Genomic DNA, 18,801 nt, shown 5'->3' on the forward strand with positions numbered 1-18,801 from the left:
CCCACTGGTCCGGGGGGGTGTTTTCACTGGCAGCATCACTGGTGCAGGAGGAGCACAGCAACACGTGGCTCCTGTAGCTCTTGGCTGTGGTACAGGGCAAATAAACACAGGCAGCGCCGGCTTTTCCCGACGTTCCCCACTGGTCGTTTGTCACCCAGGCATGGGTGTCTGTGTCCTGGGCTGAACCGATTGAGCCGGTGGCTTCCCAGCTCCATCCCTCCTGTTCCGTAGTGCAGAGGGACACGGCTTGCGTGGGAAGGTGAAACGGGATGAGCACATGGGTTAGTTACTGCCCAGCCCTGTGTGGTGGTTTCTAAAGGAGGTCTCCATCACAAGAGGGACGTGGAGCTGCTGGAGCGAGGCCAGAGGAGGCCATGGAGCTGCTGCGAGGGCTGGAGCAGCTCTGCTCTGGAGCCAGGCTGAGAGAGCTGGGCTGGGGCAGCCTGGACAAGAGAAGGCTCCTGAAGGGGAGACCTTAGAGCAGCTCCAGTGCCTAAAGGGGCTGCAGGAAAGCTGGAGAGGGGCTTTGGAACTCATGAGCTTTAAGGTCCCTTCCAACCCAACCACTCTGTGATTCCATGATCTCTCCAGGACCACTGCTACTACCACGGGCACGTCCGGGGCTACAGCGGCTCCTGGGTTGTCCTCAGTACCTGCTCAGGAATACGGTATGGAAACATGCATGTGAGGGGCTTATGGGGCTATTAGGGGTGGATGGATCCGGCTTCCCCTTCTGTTCTTCAGGGACCTCCTCGGGTACCCCCAAGCAACACCTACAGTCCTGCAAACACAGCTTTAGCTGCTTCACAGGGCTGGTTTTTCCATTGCTCCTTTTCTGCCATCCTTGAGGTGTCCAAGAGACACCCATCTCTTGTCTCTGCCCCTACCCCATGTATAGACCAAGCTGCAATGAGTTCATGGGTCCTCATCAGGGGCTGATGAACCAGACTGAAAGCTCCACAGGAGTCCTCAAGGGCTGTTCTCCATTGCAGGGGCCTCATAGTGCTGAGCAGCAACACCAGCTACTACCTGAAACCCTTGGGGACCCCCAAACCAAGCCACCACGTCATCCACCGAGCAGAGCACTTGCCCATCCGAGGTGGGACCTGTGGCCATGGTGATGACCTTGGGAGCACCATTGCTGACATTGCTCAGCTCTTCCAGCCTGTGCCTCGCCGGGTAAATCCATCCCGGAGTCCTTTGCTCATGGGAGGGATGGGAATGGGGCTGTCTGCACCCCGATAAATGTCTGTGGTGGGGTGCCCATCACCCTGGTATCTGGGCAGATGGGACCTATGTGAGTCTGGGCAGGAAACCTCAAAGGGAGGGTTTATGGGTTGGGTACCAGTGCTGCGTCCTGTGGTATGGGACATGACGTGAGGTGATACTGGGAATTGCACTGTAGCCACTCAGCTTTTCCTTGTCTCCCTGTGCCTCAGTTTCCCCTCTCAGCTGTCCTTCCTGAGCAGCTCTGCAGGGCCTGGGGAGCCTGAGATGCCCAGAGCCATGGGCTGCCTGCTTCTTCAGTCCTCTGAGCATCACTGTCTGTCTCGCAGGCCAAGAGAGATGCCTGGAGGACCATGAAGTACATGGAGCTCTTCATCGTTGCTGATCACACACTGGTGAGAGGTGTAGGGAGCAAAAACGTGATTCCATGGCAGTTCCCCCTCTGCCTCCCTCCCTGCTCTTCCTCTGGTGACCCTTCCCCATCCCCATCTCTCTGCAGTACAGGAACCAGCACCTCAACCTGGGCCACACCAAGCAGCGCATCGTGGAGATCGCCAACTACGTGGACAAGGTAATGGTTAGTGAGCAGGACCTGCTGCTCCCCTGGGACCAGCTCCATCATTCCCAGTGCATGTGAAAGCACCAGCCTGGTGGTGGCCTCAGGGACTGCCCCCGTGTCACTGGGGCTAGGAGTTTAGATGGCAGATGTGGGCAGGGTGATGGCTCTTGCCTTGCTGTGGTGATGGAGATCGATGCCAGCATCCTTGACACAAGGAGGGGCACATGTAGGTGTTGTCAGCTGATGGATGGCATCGTGCCACCATGATTTGGAGGTGGAATTGGGACAAACTTGTCCCCAAGTCACCCAGCTGGGGTGAAATAGTCATAGAATCATAGAAAGGTTAAGGTTGGAAAGGACCTTAAGATCATCCAGTTCCAACCCCCTGCCATGGGCAGGGACACCTCACACTAAACCATGGCACCCAAGGCTCTGTCCAGCCTGGCTTGGAATGGGCCAGGGATGGAGCATTCACCACTTCTCTGGACAACCCATTCCAGTGCCTCACGACCCTCTCAGTAAAGAATTTCTTCCTTAGATCCAATCTAAACTTCCCCTGTTTCAGTTTGAACCCGTTACCCCTTGTCCTGTCACTGCAGTCCCTGATGAAGAGTCCCTCCCCAGCATCCTTGTAGGCCCCCTTCAGACACTGGAAGCTGCTCTGAGGTCTCCATGCAGCTTCTCTTCTCCAGGCTGAACAGCCCCAGTGTTCTCAGCCTGTCTTAATCATGGAGACCCCGCAGCTATTCCCCATCCCCTCCATCCCTGTCCGCTCCCTGCAGTTTTACAGGTCACTGAACATCAAGGTGGCCCTGATCGGGCTGGAGGTGTGGACGGAGCGCGACCAGTGCACTGTGACCAGCGATGCCAACGCCACGCTCTGGTCCTTCCTGCAGTGGAAGAAGTTGCTAAGGGCACGCAAGAAGCACGACAATGCCCAGCTGCTGACGTGAGCATCCCTATGGACCTGGGGACATCAGGATGAGGGCTCCTAGTTTGGACCAGGGTCTCCAAACCACCCCTGGGGTGCTAATGGTCCCTTTGTTCTTCTTTCTATGTAGGGGGAAGACATTCAGGGGAACAACCATTGGCATGGCCCCACTGGAGGGGATGTGCAGCATGGATAACTCCGGAGGTGTCAGCATGGTAAGAGAGGCATGGGGGTCTTCACTGCTTGTCCCAGCTGGGGGATCACATTGTCATTCCATCTTACTGGAGTTCTTCACTTGGAGAACCAGGATCTGGGGTTGGTCCTGAGATATAGCCTGAAAGCAAACAATGATGCTGCTAAGCCCCTTACCCTCTCAGATGTTGGCCAAGTGAGAAAGGGCTGGTTTAAATGTCTCTTGCCCCATGTACACCCTTAGCTTGCAGCTAGCAGCAGCATTGGGATCTTCTGTATTGCTTTTGGCCCTCATATTGAATAGCCCTGCTTGTTCCCTGCTTGTACACCATGGTTTTGTAGAGTCATCTCTGCCCCAGATACATCTTATGCTCCTCCTGATGGGGTGATGGTGGCCCTGGTGACCTGTGGCCCCTGGGAAGGGTGGTGATGTGGGGCAATGAGGTATCTGGTTTTTGGGATGCACCTTCCAAGGCCCCAGGTTCTCTGTAGTTGACTACAGCCAAGGAACTTCCCAACAGTCCCATGCAGGACTTTCAGGAGACCAAGCCCCACTTCTGCCCTGAATCCTCCTCCATCCCCCTGTGTGTCCCTCCCATGGGATCCAGCTGCCATCCCAGGGATGCTGCGGTCCCTCCATCACCCCAACCCCATTCCCTGCTGCGGGATGACCCCTCTCCATCGCTGTGCAGGACCACTCGGAGCAGCCCGTCGGAGCGGCCGCCACCATGGCCCATGAAATCGGCCACAACTTCGGCATGAGCCACGACAGCTCCGGCTGCTGCGTGGAGGCCACCCCGGAGCAAGGCGGCTGCGTCATGGCAGCGGCCACCGGGTAAGTGGGGATGGGATCATGGAATCACCCAGTTTGGAAAAGCCCTTTCAGCTCATCCAGTCCAACCCTTACCCAGCACTGCCAAGGCCACCACTGCCCCATGGCACTGAGGCCTCATCTCCACGGGCTGTGAACCCTTGCAGGACGGTGCCTGCAGCCCTGCCCTGGGCAGCCTGTTCCAATGCCTGAGCACCCTCTGGGGCAGGAATTGTTCCTCAGCTCCATCTGAACCTGCCCTGGTGCAGCTTGAGGCCGGTTCCTCTTGTCCCATCCCTTGTTCCTTGGGAGCAGAGCCCAGCCCCTCCTGCCTCCATCCTCCTCTCAGGCACTTGTAGGCAGCGATCAGGTCCCCCCTGAACCTGCTCTTCTCCAGACTGAACCCCTCCAGCCCTCTATTTCATCCCAAATTGTATGAAATCCAAGTGAATGGTGCCACTTTCCCTTCCAAAGTTCTTCTCCTGTTGGATTTTCCAGCTCCTGACACCACTCATCCCAGATTTTTCCCTGCAGAAAAGCAGTGATTTATTCCTGTTTATTTGAACCCACCAGCTCTTCCCATTAATAAATAACAGTCAACCCCCCAACTATGGTTTCAGGGTGTCCTCTGGTTGTGTCCTCCTGGCCCTTAGAGCTGTCACACCACAGCACCATCCGCATGGGGGTTAGTCTCTACATGGATGGGTTGTGGTGGGGAAAAGCACTGGCTTTTCAGCGCAATGGAGTTGTGCACTTGTTTCATGATTCTAAATGTATTATAGTAACTATATATATTATATAGTTATATATAGTTATAGATATAAAAATATAGTCACAGTATTATATGTTACACATTATATATTTATTATATATTATATATTATATATAATGCATTATACATCATACATTGTACATTATATATTATATATCATGCATTTTACATTATACATTATATACTATACATTATATATCATGCATTGTACATTATACATTATATATTATACATTATATATATGATATATGATTATGATATATATGATATATATCCTTATTAATGACTCCCCCCCCCCCAACGGAGCTGGATGCAGATGCAGCGGTGCAAAGCAGTAGCAGATGCTGTAGCTGAGCCGTGCCCTTGCTCACCCCCAGACAAAGCTTTCTGAGCTGACATCCTCCCTGAGTCATTTCTTCCTCCTTATTTCTGCTGAAATAAGTTGGTTTTCCCCCACAAGGGCAGGAAACGCATTTGTGTCTTCAACCTGTCCCTGTTTGCACATTCGTGTACCAGCTCCGTGGGTGTGTTTTGCTCACCCACCCATAACCTGCTTGGACTTAGAGCTTAAGAGATTTCCCCTAGACTTCAAATATAGCTTTAGAAGAAGCCCTTTGTGTCATCTCAGAAGTGAGATGTCCCATATGAAATAAACCTCTTGTTTTCAGTGTTAGGAGGAAATGAAACCAGCTCTCAAGCAGGTGCCCAGCCCTTACTCTCTGCTTCCTCTTAGCACAGCACACAAAGAAAGCCACAAACTTGTGTAAAGTCACAGAAGGAGCATGCTCAGAGCTCCAGAAAATCACTGTTCCTTTTCAGATCCACATGGGAAAGGCCGGTTGGGTTGGGAGAGAAATGACCTCGCATACTGTAGGCTCAGATTTTAGTTCAAGCCTTGGGAATGATTTAATTTGAGGCTTTTATTTATGTTCCTTTTCCATATTTCTTTGATTTTTTAACCTGCTTTGGTCCATCTCGTCCTCAGAGGTACTTAAATAGCCCCAAATGGGTATTTCCCATCAGTGATGACACACACGTTTAGCAGACATCCTGAGCAGCTCAGCACTGCAGATGTGCTCTGTGGTTAGGATGGGGGGATCTGCGGTGTCCCGTATGCAGGGGACCAATGCACAAGGGTGTTACCTACACCAGCAAGAGCCTGTAAGCATGGGTGCCCCTGGGCTTTGAGGTGCAGGCCATGGGGTCTCCAATCTCCAAGAGGTTTCTTGCTGTGAAGGGTTGATGCTCTGGGGTTGCTGTAGAGCAGCTCTGATTGTCCACCCCATCCCTTTCTAAAGGGTGCTTGGGTTTGGTGGTGTCCTCTGTTGTTCTGGTGCTCAGCTGTGTGAGTTGGGTGCGAGATGTTCATGGTCTCGATGTACGGTGATGGGTTCTGCTCTGGGAAGGGTTCATGCCACTTTGCCCATGTCCTTATTTCCCAGTTCTGACTGTGGTTTTCTACCTTCTCCTGGCCCTGGTCCCCCCATCTATCCCCTTGCAGGCACCCCTTCCCTCGCGTGTTCAGCTCCTGCAGCAAGAGGCAGCTGGAGAGCTACTTCCAGAAGGGAGGTGGGATGTGTCTCTTCAACCTGCCCGACACCAAGGACCTGGTGGTGGGAAGGAAATGTGGCAATGGCTTTCTGGAGGAAGGAGAGGACTGTGACTGCGGGGAGGTGGAGGTACGGCGCTGGGTTTGCGTTGCCTTCCTGCACAGGCTTTTGCAGCTCAGCTCAAGGTAGCAGGACATGGACCATGTATTTCCAAGGGAAAGGGGTTTGCTGGTCCATCCCAAGGGCTCTTCCCAGTCCCCCCTTCCTAAACCCATTTAACTGCTCCTGGCTTTCTTCTTCACTTTGCCTAAGGTGCTCAGTTCTTCCTCACCTCCTTGTGCCTCAGTCTCCCCAGATGAAGAGCAATGCTGTGGTGGGTGGAGGATGGATTGGGAGCAGCAATTGGATGGGATGGAATCACTGACCATGGTGGTGTCTTCTTCTCCTCCCCACACAGGAGTGCACCAACCCATGCTGCAACGCTCACAACTGCACACTGAAGGAGGGGGCCCAGTGTGCCCACGGTGACTGCTGCCAGAGCTGCAAGGTAAGATCTGCACCGTGTCCCCACCATGACCACCCATGGGATGAGCAGGGAGATGCAGTCACCACCATTCCCTTGGGACTCATGTACTGCATGTCCATAAGGACAAACCCCTGGTGCCAAAGGAGGGCTCTGCAGGAGAGTCTTTGCTGGCTGCTTTGTGGCTTGGGTCCAGCCTGGGAAATTGGCCATATAGCTTGACAACCCCATATAGTCCCACAGAGGACATTATAGATAGTTTATGGTTCCAAGACGTGCTCAGTGCTGATGTTCCTCTCTCCTCCCATGGCAGCTGAAGGTGGCTGGGACAATCTGCAGGGATGCAGCAGGATCCTGTGACCTCCCTGAATACTGCACTGGTGCCTCACCCTACTGCCCAGCCAACGTGTACCTGCTGGATGGCTCATCCTGTGCCTATGGAGAGGCTTACTGCAACAACGGCATGTGCATGACCCACCACCAGCAGTGTGTCCAGCTCTGGGGACCAGGTGAGTCCCACCAGCCCCAGCCCTGCCTCCTGACACCCTGCTGTGGAGCAAGAGGAACTTGGTCTTTTAAACCACCTGCTCCAGTGGAAGGGGTCCCTGCCCATGGCAGGGGTTGGAGCTGGATGAGCTTTAGGGTCCATTCCAACCCAAACCAGCCTGGGATTCTGGGATTCTCTGCTGCACATGATCCCCATGCTGTGCACGACTTCATATGCTGCAAGTGACCTCCCTGCAGTAGTGCAACCCATAGACTACCTATGGCTTCAGCAGTGCATGCAGCTTGTACCCTACATAGACTGTGACTCCTTGCTTTAGTTACCCCATATTCTGCATATGGCCCCCATATTGCCTACAGACTACAGACCTTATACTGCGTATGGCCCAGAGGTGATGTGGCTCATAACCTGTTCATAGAATCACAGAATCATAGAATGGTTTGGGTTAGAAAGGACCTTAAAATCGTCCAGTTCCAACCCCCTGCCATGGGCAGAGACACCTTCCACGTGACTGGATGCTTCGTATGGTTGTTACACACTTCATAGATACGTATATACACACACATTATGTGCCTGCAGACTGCACACAGCTGCAAACAGCCCCCACTCCACATACAGTCCGTAGCTCATATACTCCATATGACCTGGCAGTGTTCAAGGCCAGGTTGGATGGGGCTTGGAGCAACCTGCTCTAGTGGAAGGTGTCCCTGCCTGTGGTAGGATGAGCTTTGAGGTCCCTTCCAACACAAACCACTCTGTGAGTCTATGATTTCATCCCTCCTGTGCTGTTCTTGGCCTGGCACCTGCAGCAGCAGCTCTCCAGGAGGCTTTTCCATGATGTTTTCCCCATAAGCATCCAGCTGTTGCTCCCAGTTTTGGTATTGCTCTGTATTGGCTGCTTTCCTCATTCCGCATGGACCTTTCCTCCCTCTGCAGGTGCCTGGCCAGCCCCAGATGCCTGCTTCCAGGATGTGAACATGGCTGGCAACACCTACGGCAACTGTGGCAAAGACAGCCAAGGGCGCTATGTGAAGTGTGACAAGAGGTGGGTGCAGCGCTGGCACCCATGGGTGCCCCATCATCTCCTCCTTCTGCACTCTATGAATGGACTGGCAAGGTCCTACCTCAGCCTCCTGGCATCAGCTCCATTTTGGACCTGAGGAAGCCACCAGGTCCTTCCTGGGCTCCATCCCTGCAGGGAGGTTGTCCCATCATACATCACCTCCCAGCCCGGCCTGAAGGGAAAATCAAAGCCAGCATCATTAGGATGCTGTTTAGGGACCATGTGCTCTCCAGCATTCCCAGTTTGACCAGGGATCTTGGGGGGATCCCCCTGACTGTTCCCTCCAGCATTTCCCTGTGCTGTCCATGATTTATCGAAGTCCTTTCTGAACCCACTGAGCATCTCTCATCACAACCTAGCATGGACATAGAGGGAGAGGAGCCAGCAGGCAGTGGGGCAGGTGGGGCAGGGAGGGTGACGTGGCTGGTACCCACATCCGCCCTCACCTCGCTGTGTCCTGCTCCTAGGGATGCCATGTGTGGCAAGATCCAGTGCCAGAGCTCAGCTAAGAAGCCTCAGGGGACCAACACTGTGTCCATCGACACCACCATCCGCTTCAATGGGCGGGAGGTGAAGTGCCGTGGTACCTACATGTACACTGTGAAGGATGATGAGGAAGACCTCTCTGACCCCGGGCTGGTGATGACAGGGACTAAATGTGGAGATGGGATGGTGAGTACCTCTTCCTAAGGCTTGGCTCTCCTACAGAATAACATCTCCTTGGCTGTTATCCCCGCTCCAATGTGGATATTGGCTCTTCCCTGCATTGCAGCTGGTCCATGGGATGTGGTTTCCTCCATGCTTGGAGACATCTCCCTGGTGACATCTCAACCGGGGCATTTCTACACATCACCAGATGCTCGTGTGTAGGCCACCATATTCTCCTCTCTGGCCTCCATGCTTCTTTGCTGATTTCATGCATAGAATAGTGACCCCAACGAGAACTGCATGCCCCAGGGCTTGATGGATGAGGATTCCTTCTGTGAATAAATTGTTTCCCAGGAGAAGTCTTAGGGAATGTGTGTTGAGGAAGTGTTAAGGATCAAGATGGGAGATCCAAACAGATGCTGCTAACTGACCATTGCTCTCTTTTCCAACCCCTACATCTCCAAGTACTTTACAAAGGCTCAGCTCAGCTGAGGAAGGGCAGCAGCCTGGTAGGCATCATGGTAGCAGGGATGTGCGCCAGACAACATTGGCCATGCAGATGTGCCCTTTGCTGTTTGGCATTTTAATTGTGAAATCTTCACCCCGGTTTGGGGTGGAAAGCCAAAATGTCACCATTTTCATGAGAAAGGATGGCTGGGTTTCAAATCCAGTGTCATTTTGTCTTGGAAAGTGCCTGCGTTTTAGGGCCAGATGGGAAATGCCATCTCCAGAAGCTGCCAGAGGCATTGTCAAGGGAAGGAGTTGGAATGGTGGTGGCTGGTCTCATCTGAGCCATCCTGGATGAGGGAATGGCAGAGGTTTCCTGGGATGTACTGAAAGTTGGAGTGAAATGCACTGACTTGGCACAGTGTGATTTAACCAACCTGCATTTTGGGTGCTGGAGAGGGACTCTTCATCGGAGACTATAGCGATGGGACAGGGGGTGATGGGTTCAAACTGGAACAGGGGAAGTTCAGGCTGGATATAAGGAAGAAATTCTTTACTGTGAGGGTGCTGAGGCGCTGGCCCAGGGTGCCCAGAGAAGCTGTGGCTGCCCCATCCCTGGCAGTGTTCAAGGCCAGGTTGGACACAGGGGCTTGGAGCAAGCTGCTCCAGTGGAAGGGGTCCCTGCCCGTGGCAGGGGTTGGAGCTGGATGAGCTTTAAGGTCCCTTCCAACACAAATCAGGCTGGGATTCTACATTTTCCAATGGACAGCATCCTTCCAGAGCATTCCCAGCTGTAGATCCCTGTCCCTCTCCTGGGCCTTCCTCTAACCACAGTTTCTTGGCTGTCCCTCAGGTTTGCAAGGATCGCCGGTGCCAAAATGCCTCCCTTTTTGAGCTGGAAAAGTGCGTTTCCCGGTGCAACGGCCATGGGGTGAGTTACTCCCTGTGCAGGCTCCTGAGATCAGACACATTCTGAAGCAAAACCAAGTGTCTCCCAGGCGGATGAGCCTTGCAATGCAGTGGGCATCTGCTTGTCATAGTTGTCTCATGCATCAGCTATGGGTGAGGCTGAGCTCAGACCTTAGCTCACCCGTGTCCCAGTTAGAGGAAGAAGATCATTTGTGATGTAAGGACCATCTGCAGAACTTGGATCAAGGTTCAGTTTGAACTGCAGGGTGTTTAGAGCTCGAAGCAGGTGCCTGTTCCCTCTGAGAGCAAAGCAAGAGTTAGAAACACAACAGGGACTGCAAAAAGGAGGGAAGTGGTTTAGTGAATAGGAAGAACCGCTGTTGTCCAAAGCTGAAAGCCTGCGGAGATTTGACCTCTGCGGAAGGCTTTGGCAAATCAGACAACAACAAACTGCTGTAGAAGAATCACTGATTATGTAGAGAAATGTGATATGTAAAACACCCAAATTTACCTTTCCATTCTGCTCTTGGGTTGGATTCTCTGCTTCAGAAATGCTGTGGTTTACTGGGAAAGACCCTGAGGGGAAGATGTTCAACAAACCCCTGGCTAATGTAAGGTGTTAAGGACGTACAGCTTGTGAAGTCCAACAGTGTGAAAGCTGAATGCATGAGATACCTGCCTTCAGGGTTTCTGCAAAGAACAGGGAAATGAAAGTACCAGCAAGGAAATAACCTCTGTACATCACAGTCACAGATGTGAGGGCAGCACTGGCATGATCCAGGTCCTGTTCAAGGAGTGAATATTGGCAGGGGTTAAGCTCCTTCAGCCTAGACTTCTGCCATTGGCCATCTGCTGTCATCCCCACCCCACGGACCATCATTCCCAACACAAGAGGGACGTGGAGCTCTTGGAGCGAGTGCAGAGGAGGCCATGGAGACGCTGCGAGGGCTGGAGCAGCTCTGCTCTGGAGCCAGGCTGAGAGAGCTGGGCTGGGGCAGCCTGGACAAGAGAAGGCTCCTGAAGGGGAGACCTTAGAGCAGCTCCAGTGCCTAAAGGGGCTGCAGGAAAGCTGGAGAGGGGCTTGGGACAAGGGCCTGTAGGGGCAGGACAGAGGGGAGATAGAGATGAAATCTTAGGAATGTTGGAATTGGATGAGCCTTGAGGTCCCTTCCAACACAAACCAGCCTGAGCTTCTATGATTCCCGCACCTCCGTTGTGTTCTCCAACCCTCCTTCTCTCTCTGCAGGTCTGCAACAGCAACAAGAACTGTCACTGTGATGCTGGCTGGGCTCCCCCCTACTGTGAGAAACCAGGCTTGGGTGGCAGCGTGGACAGTGGCCCTGTGCAGCGCGACAGTGAGTTACATCTCCATCCCGTGCCTTGTGACACTGATGGGGCTGGACCAACGCCATGAGAGGGGGAAACAGGGTGATACAGCTCTGCTTCCAAATGTGCTGGATTGGGTCCATTCAGACTCACAGCCTGTGCCCAGCTTGGTGGCCACCCATCAGAGGCCACCGGATGGTTCTGCTCCCTCTTTGGTGGTTGATCAGCAATGATGTCTCTAGTTTGGGTGGCTGAGGATGGGCAGATGGGACCAATGTTTCCATGGAGTGAAGCTAGAGGCTCTTTGCTCTCCCAGCCCCACACTTATCTTTGTGCTTTCCCTGCCAGATCATGAAGCCATCCTAATAACCCTCCTGCTCATCTTCCTGCTCTTCCTCCCGGCCCTGATGATCATCATCTACTTCTGGTACCGGCGGGAGAACTCGCTCCTGAATAAATGGATAAAGGAAATAAGGAGGAGGAGCCAGGAGACGTATAGGTGGGTGATGCCTCCTAAATCCCTTCTCTCTTGAGGACACAGTGAGACTCAGAAACCTTATTTTCTTACCACTGTTGGCATCCAGCCTGGTAGGAATGGTTGTGGAGAGCTGGTGGTGCACAAGATCTGTTTCAAGGTGATATGGGACCTGGTTTGAGATATGAAGAGCTCTCTCCTGGGAAAATCCGAAGCTCTCAGCTCTTCCCAGAGCAGAGGACAGGGATGGTTCCCTGGACAGGACAACCCCAGAGAGTGATGATGAAGGTGGCCTGGTACCAAGAAGCTTTCTCTCCATTTACTCCTAGGAGACTGCAAGAACAGGGAGGGCTCTAAAGAAACATTGAATTTAGACACTCTCATTTGAGCAACCTGGTCTTTTAAACCACCTGCTCTAGTGGAAGATGTCCCTGCCTGTGGCAGGGGGCTGGAACTGGAAGCGCATTAAGCTCCCTTCAACCCAAACCATTCTATGCTTGTTTCCCCTCCCAGTACAGGTACAGACACACACATACCTCAAAACCCCTGCAATAGTCTGAAAACCAACCCACCACCTTCATCACCCTCGCCATCTCAAGACAGATTTGTCATCCCTGCTCTCCCAGTGCTTATCCCTCGGTGCCATGGGGTAGTGGTGGCCTTGGCAGTGCTGGGCAGCGGTTGGACTTGATGATCCTAAAGGTGTTTTCCAGCCCAGTTGATTCTGTGATCCTGAGTTATGTTTGTGATCCCGAGCAGGAGTAAAACCATGGGGCGGAAGTCAACCAGTGGCCACCCCAAAGCTGCCTTCACCTTGAGGAACATTTCCACCTCCAGCCACTCTAGTAAAGTAAGTAATAACTCACCTGCCAGATTTGCTTTCCCTCCCTGGCACGTTATACTTGTGGGGGATCACGTCTACCTCCAGCAACTGGGCAAGGAACTGGTGCTCCTTGATGGTTGTGCATTGGGTCTACATTGTGAGCCCTTGGTCAGCTGTACACTTCCATCCTTAAACTGAGTTTGTTGGGCTCTGCCTGTTCAGAAAGGCCCTGGTGATTGCCAAGAGCCTCAACTGGGAAGTTGCCCATCACCACAGCAAAGCCTAACAGGGGCTGTGCTCTCCCTGTGATGACCTCGTGTTGGGTTTCTGGGAGGCAGATGTTTCTGCTGTGGTTGTGTCAGCTCTGGTGAGCCTCGGATGGGTAATTCCAGGGCTGAATTTGGGGAAGAATTGAGGTTTGTTGAGCATGGCCACAGTGGTTGAGAGCAGGGCAGATGTCTTTTCATCAGGGACTGTAGTGGTAGGACAAGGGGTGATGGGTTCAAACTGAAACAAGGGAAATTCAAGATGGATATAAGGAAGAAGTTCTTTACTTCTTACTTACAAGGCGCTGGCACAGGGTGCCCAAAGAGTGGTAGATGCTCCATCCCTGACAGTGTTCAAGGCCAGGTTGGGCAGAGCCTTAGGAGACGTGGCTTAGTGTGAGGCATCCCTGCCCATGGCAGGGGATGGGATCTGGATGATCTTAAGGTCCTTTCCAACACAAACCATTCTATGATTTTGTTTGTGGAAGTGGATTCAGCAGAGCTGATCCTGGTCCAGGCCTCCTGAGACCAGCACCTTTCCCATCCCTGTGTGCTCTCATATGGTTATCAAGAGCAAACATGTTCAGCTTTTGGGCTGGATGGTAAAAGCAGTGGTCCCAGGAAGTGCAATAAATACCCAGTGCTCCTCCTGCTGCTCCCTATACTCAGATTCTGGGTCCCATCTGCTTTCCATCACCTAAAGATTTTCTCCATGCTTCTGCTTTTCTCATCCCTGCAGGCCACACGGGCCACGTTCCCCCCTAGACCCAGCTCTCAGCCTGTCAACATTGTCCACCCTCTTCGCCCAGCTCCTCACTCCATCCCTCCACGTCCAAGAGACCCCAAACCTGCCAGGCCACCACCTCCAGTCTGCAGATCACCCATGGTGCCCACCAAAGCAGCTCTGTCCCAGGCTAAGCTGCCACCTCCAAAGAGACCTCTTCCTTGCAGCCCCGTGAGGACTCCACTGGTGAGCTTTGGCTGTGCTTTCCTTCTGGACTCATAGGAATTCCATGGGGTTTGGCTGCCTGTGGCTCTTTCGGGTTGGGTATTATTAAGGAGCTGTCATGCCAACCCTAAGAGATGAACCTGTTGTGATGATGAAGGAAGCTCATTGGATAAGGAGAACATTTTAAGGTGGTTTGGGTGTTATTAGATGCTTTGAAGCTCTGCAGCAGGGCGCAGAGGTTTATAGGAGGTCACTGGATGCTCCTCTAAGGACATTGTCTCTCCGTATGCACTTTGTGATCCCAGGTCGCCCCAAAGCATCAGCCACCCCGTCGACCGTTGCCTGGAAGTCCTCTTCTGGCCAAAGAGCTGCCTCCTGCACATGGACAGACCCTGCTGGTCATGGTCCCTCCTACCAACTTCAAGATGTCGGGTACAAGCGCCATGAGCCACCCCACGAGGCCATTAAAGTAAGTTGAAGGAGGAGTCGAGCTGTCCTGAAGGTAGACACAATGCGGTGTATTGTGGGTCATGTCTGAATGGGACATCCCAAATGCCACCATGGTGTGCTCTGCTCTGGTCCTTATGGTGTCTTCACTGTGAACTTTCCCCCCTGGGCTGGTGTGTGCAGGACAGGGTGCTGAGGAGCAGGAGAGATGTTCTGTGCACTGGGGTGTGTGGGTTTGTTCTCTGGACCTACAAAGGAGCAAAAAGCCCACCAAATTCAGGGGAACTGGCCTGTAGGCTGTAGTAGATCTTTGCTGTGGGATATTTGGGGGCAAAGGTGGGAAAGAAATCAGGAGACATCCCAAATTCTACTTGGGGAGTAGCTACAACCAAAGCATTTGTCTAGATGAGGATGCCACATGCATAAACAGTCCTGTGCCCATTCTCCATCCTGCATGGTGCAGGAGAAGAGCCTGCTCACCCAAGCAAGGTACCTGTAGGTGCCCAGTATCTGCACCCGTGCCTCCACTGGGCAGGAACCCACAGTGTCTGGCCATGGCTGACCAACGATGACCAAGGTTGGGACTTCGGGTCATGTAAAGTCCTGATGGGTTAAAGGAGATGCCATCCTTCGGGGTGCACGTGGCATCTCATCCCAGAGCATGGAGGGAGCTGTCGGTGTTCTGCTGGGGGGCACTGGGGTGAAGGGATGGACATTGATGCTCTCTTTCATCTTTCTTCTCCGCAGGCCGATGCCACCTCAAAGGTGAGTCACAGACACCCTGCAGGGCCATGGGGACTGCTGGTTGGGGGATGGCCTTTGGTTAAGCAGTGGAATGGGAACCAGGATGCTGGGGAATAAACACCCACCTTCCCAGAGGCTCCTAGATGAGCAGGACATAGCCCCGCTTGGTACCCCAACAAGAGGTCCAAGGAATGGAGGGTTTTCCAGTTTGGAGCTGGGAGATGAAGCCCAAGTCCTTTACAACATCACTGCAACCTTCAACTCACCTCTTGTGTACTGCTAAATCCTCTGGATGTGGTCAGTGGCGCCTCAAGGGATTATGCTTGCGTCCACTCCTGTCAGCCAGGCTTGTGGGCTATATCCAGCCATGGCGAGCAGGCACCGTGCTGAACTGAAGCTGACCCTCATCTCCAGACAGCCTTAATGACTGCTTTGACCCTCCTACACTATTTTAGGTTCAGTTGTCTTTGTAGTTGTCACCACAGAGGCTGAACATGCTCCAGCATTTCTCAGTGTAACTCGACCCCTGTAGCTCAGCTCTTCCCATAGATAAAACAGGCCTGTTCTGCGATCCCACAAGGGAAAGACTTGGCACATGCTGGCAGCCAAACTTAGCTCCCTTTTCCAAAGGGTGTAGTTTTGTCCTTGCTGCCCAATGGGAGAAGTCCCTGTCCATTCTGCCTAGAAATAGTGCCCATGCCAGGAAGTGTAGACTGGCAGAGCCAGACTTGGGCCATAGAGCAGGACATACGTGTGTCCTGATCCGTATTCACTACCTGACACTGCCAACATGCTAGGAGAGGGCCAGGGAACTGTTGTGTTCCCTGGATGGATGAGGGGAGAGATTTCATGAATTCCCATGGACTATAAGGTCCATATCAGGTTGTTGGTTTGGTGATGTCTCTTGGTATTGCTGTAGCAATAGGATAAGGGGGAATGGGTTTAAACTTAAGAAGAAGTTCAGATTAGACAGGGCTTGGAGCAAGCTGCTCTACTGGAAGGGGTCCCTGCCCATGGCAGGGGTTGGAACTGGACGAGCTTTAAGGTCCCTTCCAAACCAAACCATTCTATGGTTCTGATTCTAGACCACCTTGCCTGAACTTGGGAAGCCACAAGCAGTGAGCCCTCTGGGAGTACCAATCCTATAGCTGATGAGCTCCCAGTTCTCACTGCTGGCTACTGCCTGGTGTCACCGTGTGCTTCAGTGGACTCTGTGTCCTATCGGGGTTTTGAGGGTAGGCCAAAGGAAAACACATGAAAATGATACAATGTGGGGTTGTATCTTTGAGAGAGGATGTGGGTGACCATGACAGTCCCAGGTCCTCTCTGGTCTCAGGGACAGCAGATGTTCTGTCTCCCCTGAGCTGTGGAAGGATGCTTGTGGTGGAGGTGATGGGTGCTTGTTCTCTGCACTCAAATGAGTTGTCTCCTTTCTCTTCTCCTCACTCCAGGCCAGTCCCAGCCATCAAAGTCCAATCAACCTCCTTCCCCTTGAAGAAGTGACAAACCAAGGACACCTTAAGCGCATCCTTCCTGAGCTGGCTCTCCTGATTTGCACTGCTGCTGGCGACAGGGGTCTTCTATTCCTCTCTTGTTTTATTTGTCTTTTGATACCAGAGGACTATTTTTATAAGACAGAATACGTATTCAGCACAAAAACTGCAGTTTTGGTGGGGGGAGGAGAGGGGAAATTGGTACCATGATGTAACTCAAGGGTTGGGGTGGGTTGGTTATACCATGATGAAGACCCCACCACAGCTCTGGCCAATTTACCCCCCAGCTTTAGTTACTTTTTGACATTGCACATGGGCTGGGATGGGATGAACATCCAACACTGACAACAGTGGCAACAAAAGCCTTGTAATATCCTTCTAGCTACCTCCTCCTTCTCCTCCAGGCCTGGTGAGACCCCACCATCACCCATGCCACCAGAGTTCAATGCTGGGCGTTGTCTCCAGGGAGACATTTGCCATCAGAGCAAAGTGATTTCCAGTTTGGACTGTGCCATACAATGTGCTGGGACATTCCCATGAAGGATCCGTGTTCTCGGGCTCCTCCTGGCCTCCTACCACCTGCTTGCACAAGAAACAACAGTGACAATGCTGGGGTCGTACCTGGATGGAGAAGCTGTATGAGAAGTGGTTCAATGTCCAACGTACTGGTGGCAGCTGGTTACCAGGGTGCTTTCAAGAGGCTCAGGAGCCCTCCGTAAACATTGCATACTCCCTGCCCATGGGGCAAGCCAAGCAGTGGCTCTGTGAGCCGCTCACATTCTGCTCTCCAAAGGGGGAAGGAGCCACAAGCCGGGAACAAGAGCAGGGAGACCTCCTGCCCAAGCCATTGGCTTGCCAAAAGGCCTTGGCCAAGCCATTGCATTTCTCTGTGCCTCAGTTTCCCCCCTTGTCTGTAAAAGGGGGGTTGATACCTACCTCACAGGGGTGTTGTGAGGTTTAACAAACTCATATCTTGAAAGGGCTTTTACAATCCTCAGATGAAAGGTGCTGTTGACCTGCACAGTATTCTACCGTGCCACTTTCCTATGACTTGACATGCAGCTCTGTCAGGGGCTGAAGTGAGAACAAAGGCTTTGTACAGTCCGCTGGCTCCTCTGTGTCTTTTCTTGCTCAGAACTTCCCCCAGCCTTTAGACACCAAGGTCTTTGGGTATCCAACCACACTGTTGCGCACAGATCCCTGGAACAGCTTCTCTTAGCCCTTAAACATGGGATCATTGGTCCAACTGGTCAACCACCCTGGGGTGCATCTCCTCTGACCTGGGATAGATCTTCCTGGGATGTGTCCAACCAATGTAAAGGTTGTTCATGGTGCAGGCTGAGAGACAACCCTCAGGAAGGTGTTCCGGCGTTTCATGATGCCCAATGGGCTGCCAATTGCAGGATGTGGTTACGGCCACCTTAACCTAAGCTGTCTTTACTCTTATGATCAGGCTTTGTTTCAAAGTGTTTGGTCGTGCACATGAGTCTTCCTTGAGGCATTTCTGGTACCTCCATATCTTGGAGGCTGGTGGATATCCAGGCTGGTCCAGCATCTCCTCTGATAACAAGTTACAGAATCAGTCATTTAGGTTCAAAGAGACCACTTGAGATCCTCCTCAGATGACCTCCAGAAGAGAGTATAAATGAACTGGTCCCTAAACCTTCCCAAGGTCCCAATCCTTTTAGTTATCTCCCAAGGAATTCTGACATGGTCAGACTTGAGGAAGAGCCTACGGAGCTCCTGGAGAAGGGAGGCTCCTTGCCTGTGCATGCCCTCCCTTTTACAGCCCAGTGTTAGCAGAGGGTTAAAGAGTTGGAGAGGGTTTGGAGAAGTCACTGATGATGAAGTGGTTGGAAGAAACTTTTCCCAATGATTTGGGCCATTTAATTTAATGACAAAGTGAGGGATGACAGCACAGCAGTCAAAAACCCACCTTACTGTGACACCAGCAACTGAATGACCACATGAAGCTGATGCAATGTTCCTGGGCTTGGATTTGTGCCCATTGCTGTCACCTACCTGGCCATCACACTCCCTTCCATCTCCTGTTCCCTACGGGGAGTGATGGGGAGTCCACCCTTTACAGCTGTCCAAGAGAGCATAGCAAGGACATGCACATTTGGGGCTAAATTTGAGCT

General features: G+C 52.5%; 1 protein-coding gene across 1 annotated transcript in view; it reads left to right on the forward strand.

Annotated features, from left to right (window-relative positions):
- Nucleotides 1-17,711, forward strand: part of ADAM33 (ADAM metallopeptidase domain 33) — a gene marked incomplete at its 5' end in the record, with an annotated part of 31,054 nt that extends 13,343 nt beyond the window's left edge. The window contains 20 exons of the mRNA XM_080636039.1: nucleotides 592-668; nucleotides 993-1,179; nucleotides 1,557-1,622; nucleotides 1,727-1,798; nucleotides 2,569-2,735; nucleotides 2,848-2,932; nucleotides 3,602-3,744; nucleotides 5,994-6,171; nucleotides 6,500-6,589; nucleotides 6,879-7,074; nucleotides 8,007-8,115; nucleotides 8,601-8,805; nucleotides 10,082-10,159; nucleotides 11,384-11,492; nucleotides 11,812-11,962; nucleotides 12,698-12,788; nucleotides 13,767-13,997; nucleotides 14,282-14,445; nucleotides 15,171-15,188; nucleotides 16,619-17,711. Coding sequence (XP_080492165.1) covers nucleotides 592-668; nucleotides 993-1,179; nucleotides 1,557-1,622; nucleotides 1,727-1,798; nucleotides 2,569-2,735; nucleotides 2,848-2,932; nucleotides 3,602-3,744; nucleotides 5,994-6,171; nucleotides 6,500-6,589; nucleotides 6,879-7,074; nucleotides 8,007-8,115; nucleotides 8,601-8,805; nucleotides 10,082-10,159; nucleotides 11,384-11,492; nucleotides 11,812-11,962; nucleotides 12,698-12,788; nucleotides 13,767-13,997; nucleotides 14,282-14,445; nucleotides 15,171-15,188; nucleotides 16,619-16,670 — 2,469 coding nt within the window. The 3' untranslated portion in view covers nucleotides 16,671-17,711. The remainder of the gene's footprint in view (nucleotides 1-591; nucleotides 669-992; nucleotides 1,180-1,556; nucleotides 1,623-1,726; nucleotides 1,799-2,568; nucleotides 2,736-2,847; nucleotides 2,933-3,601; nucleotides 3,745-5,993; nucleotides 6,172-6,499; nucleotides 6,590-6,878; nucleotides 7,075-8,006; nucleotides 8,116-8,600; nucleotides 8,806-10,081; nucleotides 10,160-11,383; nucleotides 11,493-11,811; nucleotides 11,963-12,697; nucleotides 12,789-13,766; nucleotides 13,998-14,281; nucleotides 14,446-15,170; nucleotides 15,189-16,618) is intronic.
- Nucleotides 17,712-18,801: the final 1,090 nt, after the last annotated feature.

Source organism: Psittacula echo (assembly GCF_963264785.1).
Source record: "Psittacula echo genome assembly, chromosome: 1".
Lineage (NCBI taxonomy): Eukaryota > Metazoa > Chordata > Aves > Psittaciformes > Psittacidae > Psittacula > Psittacula echo.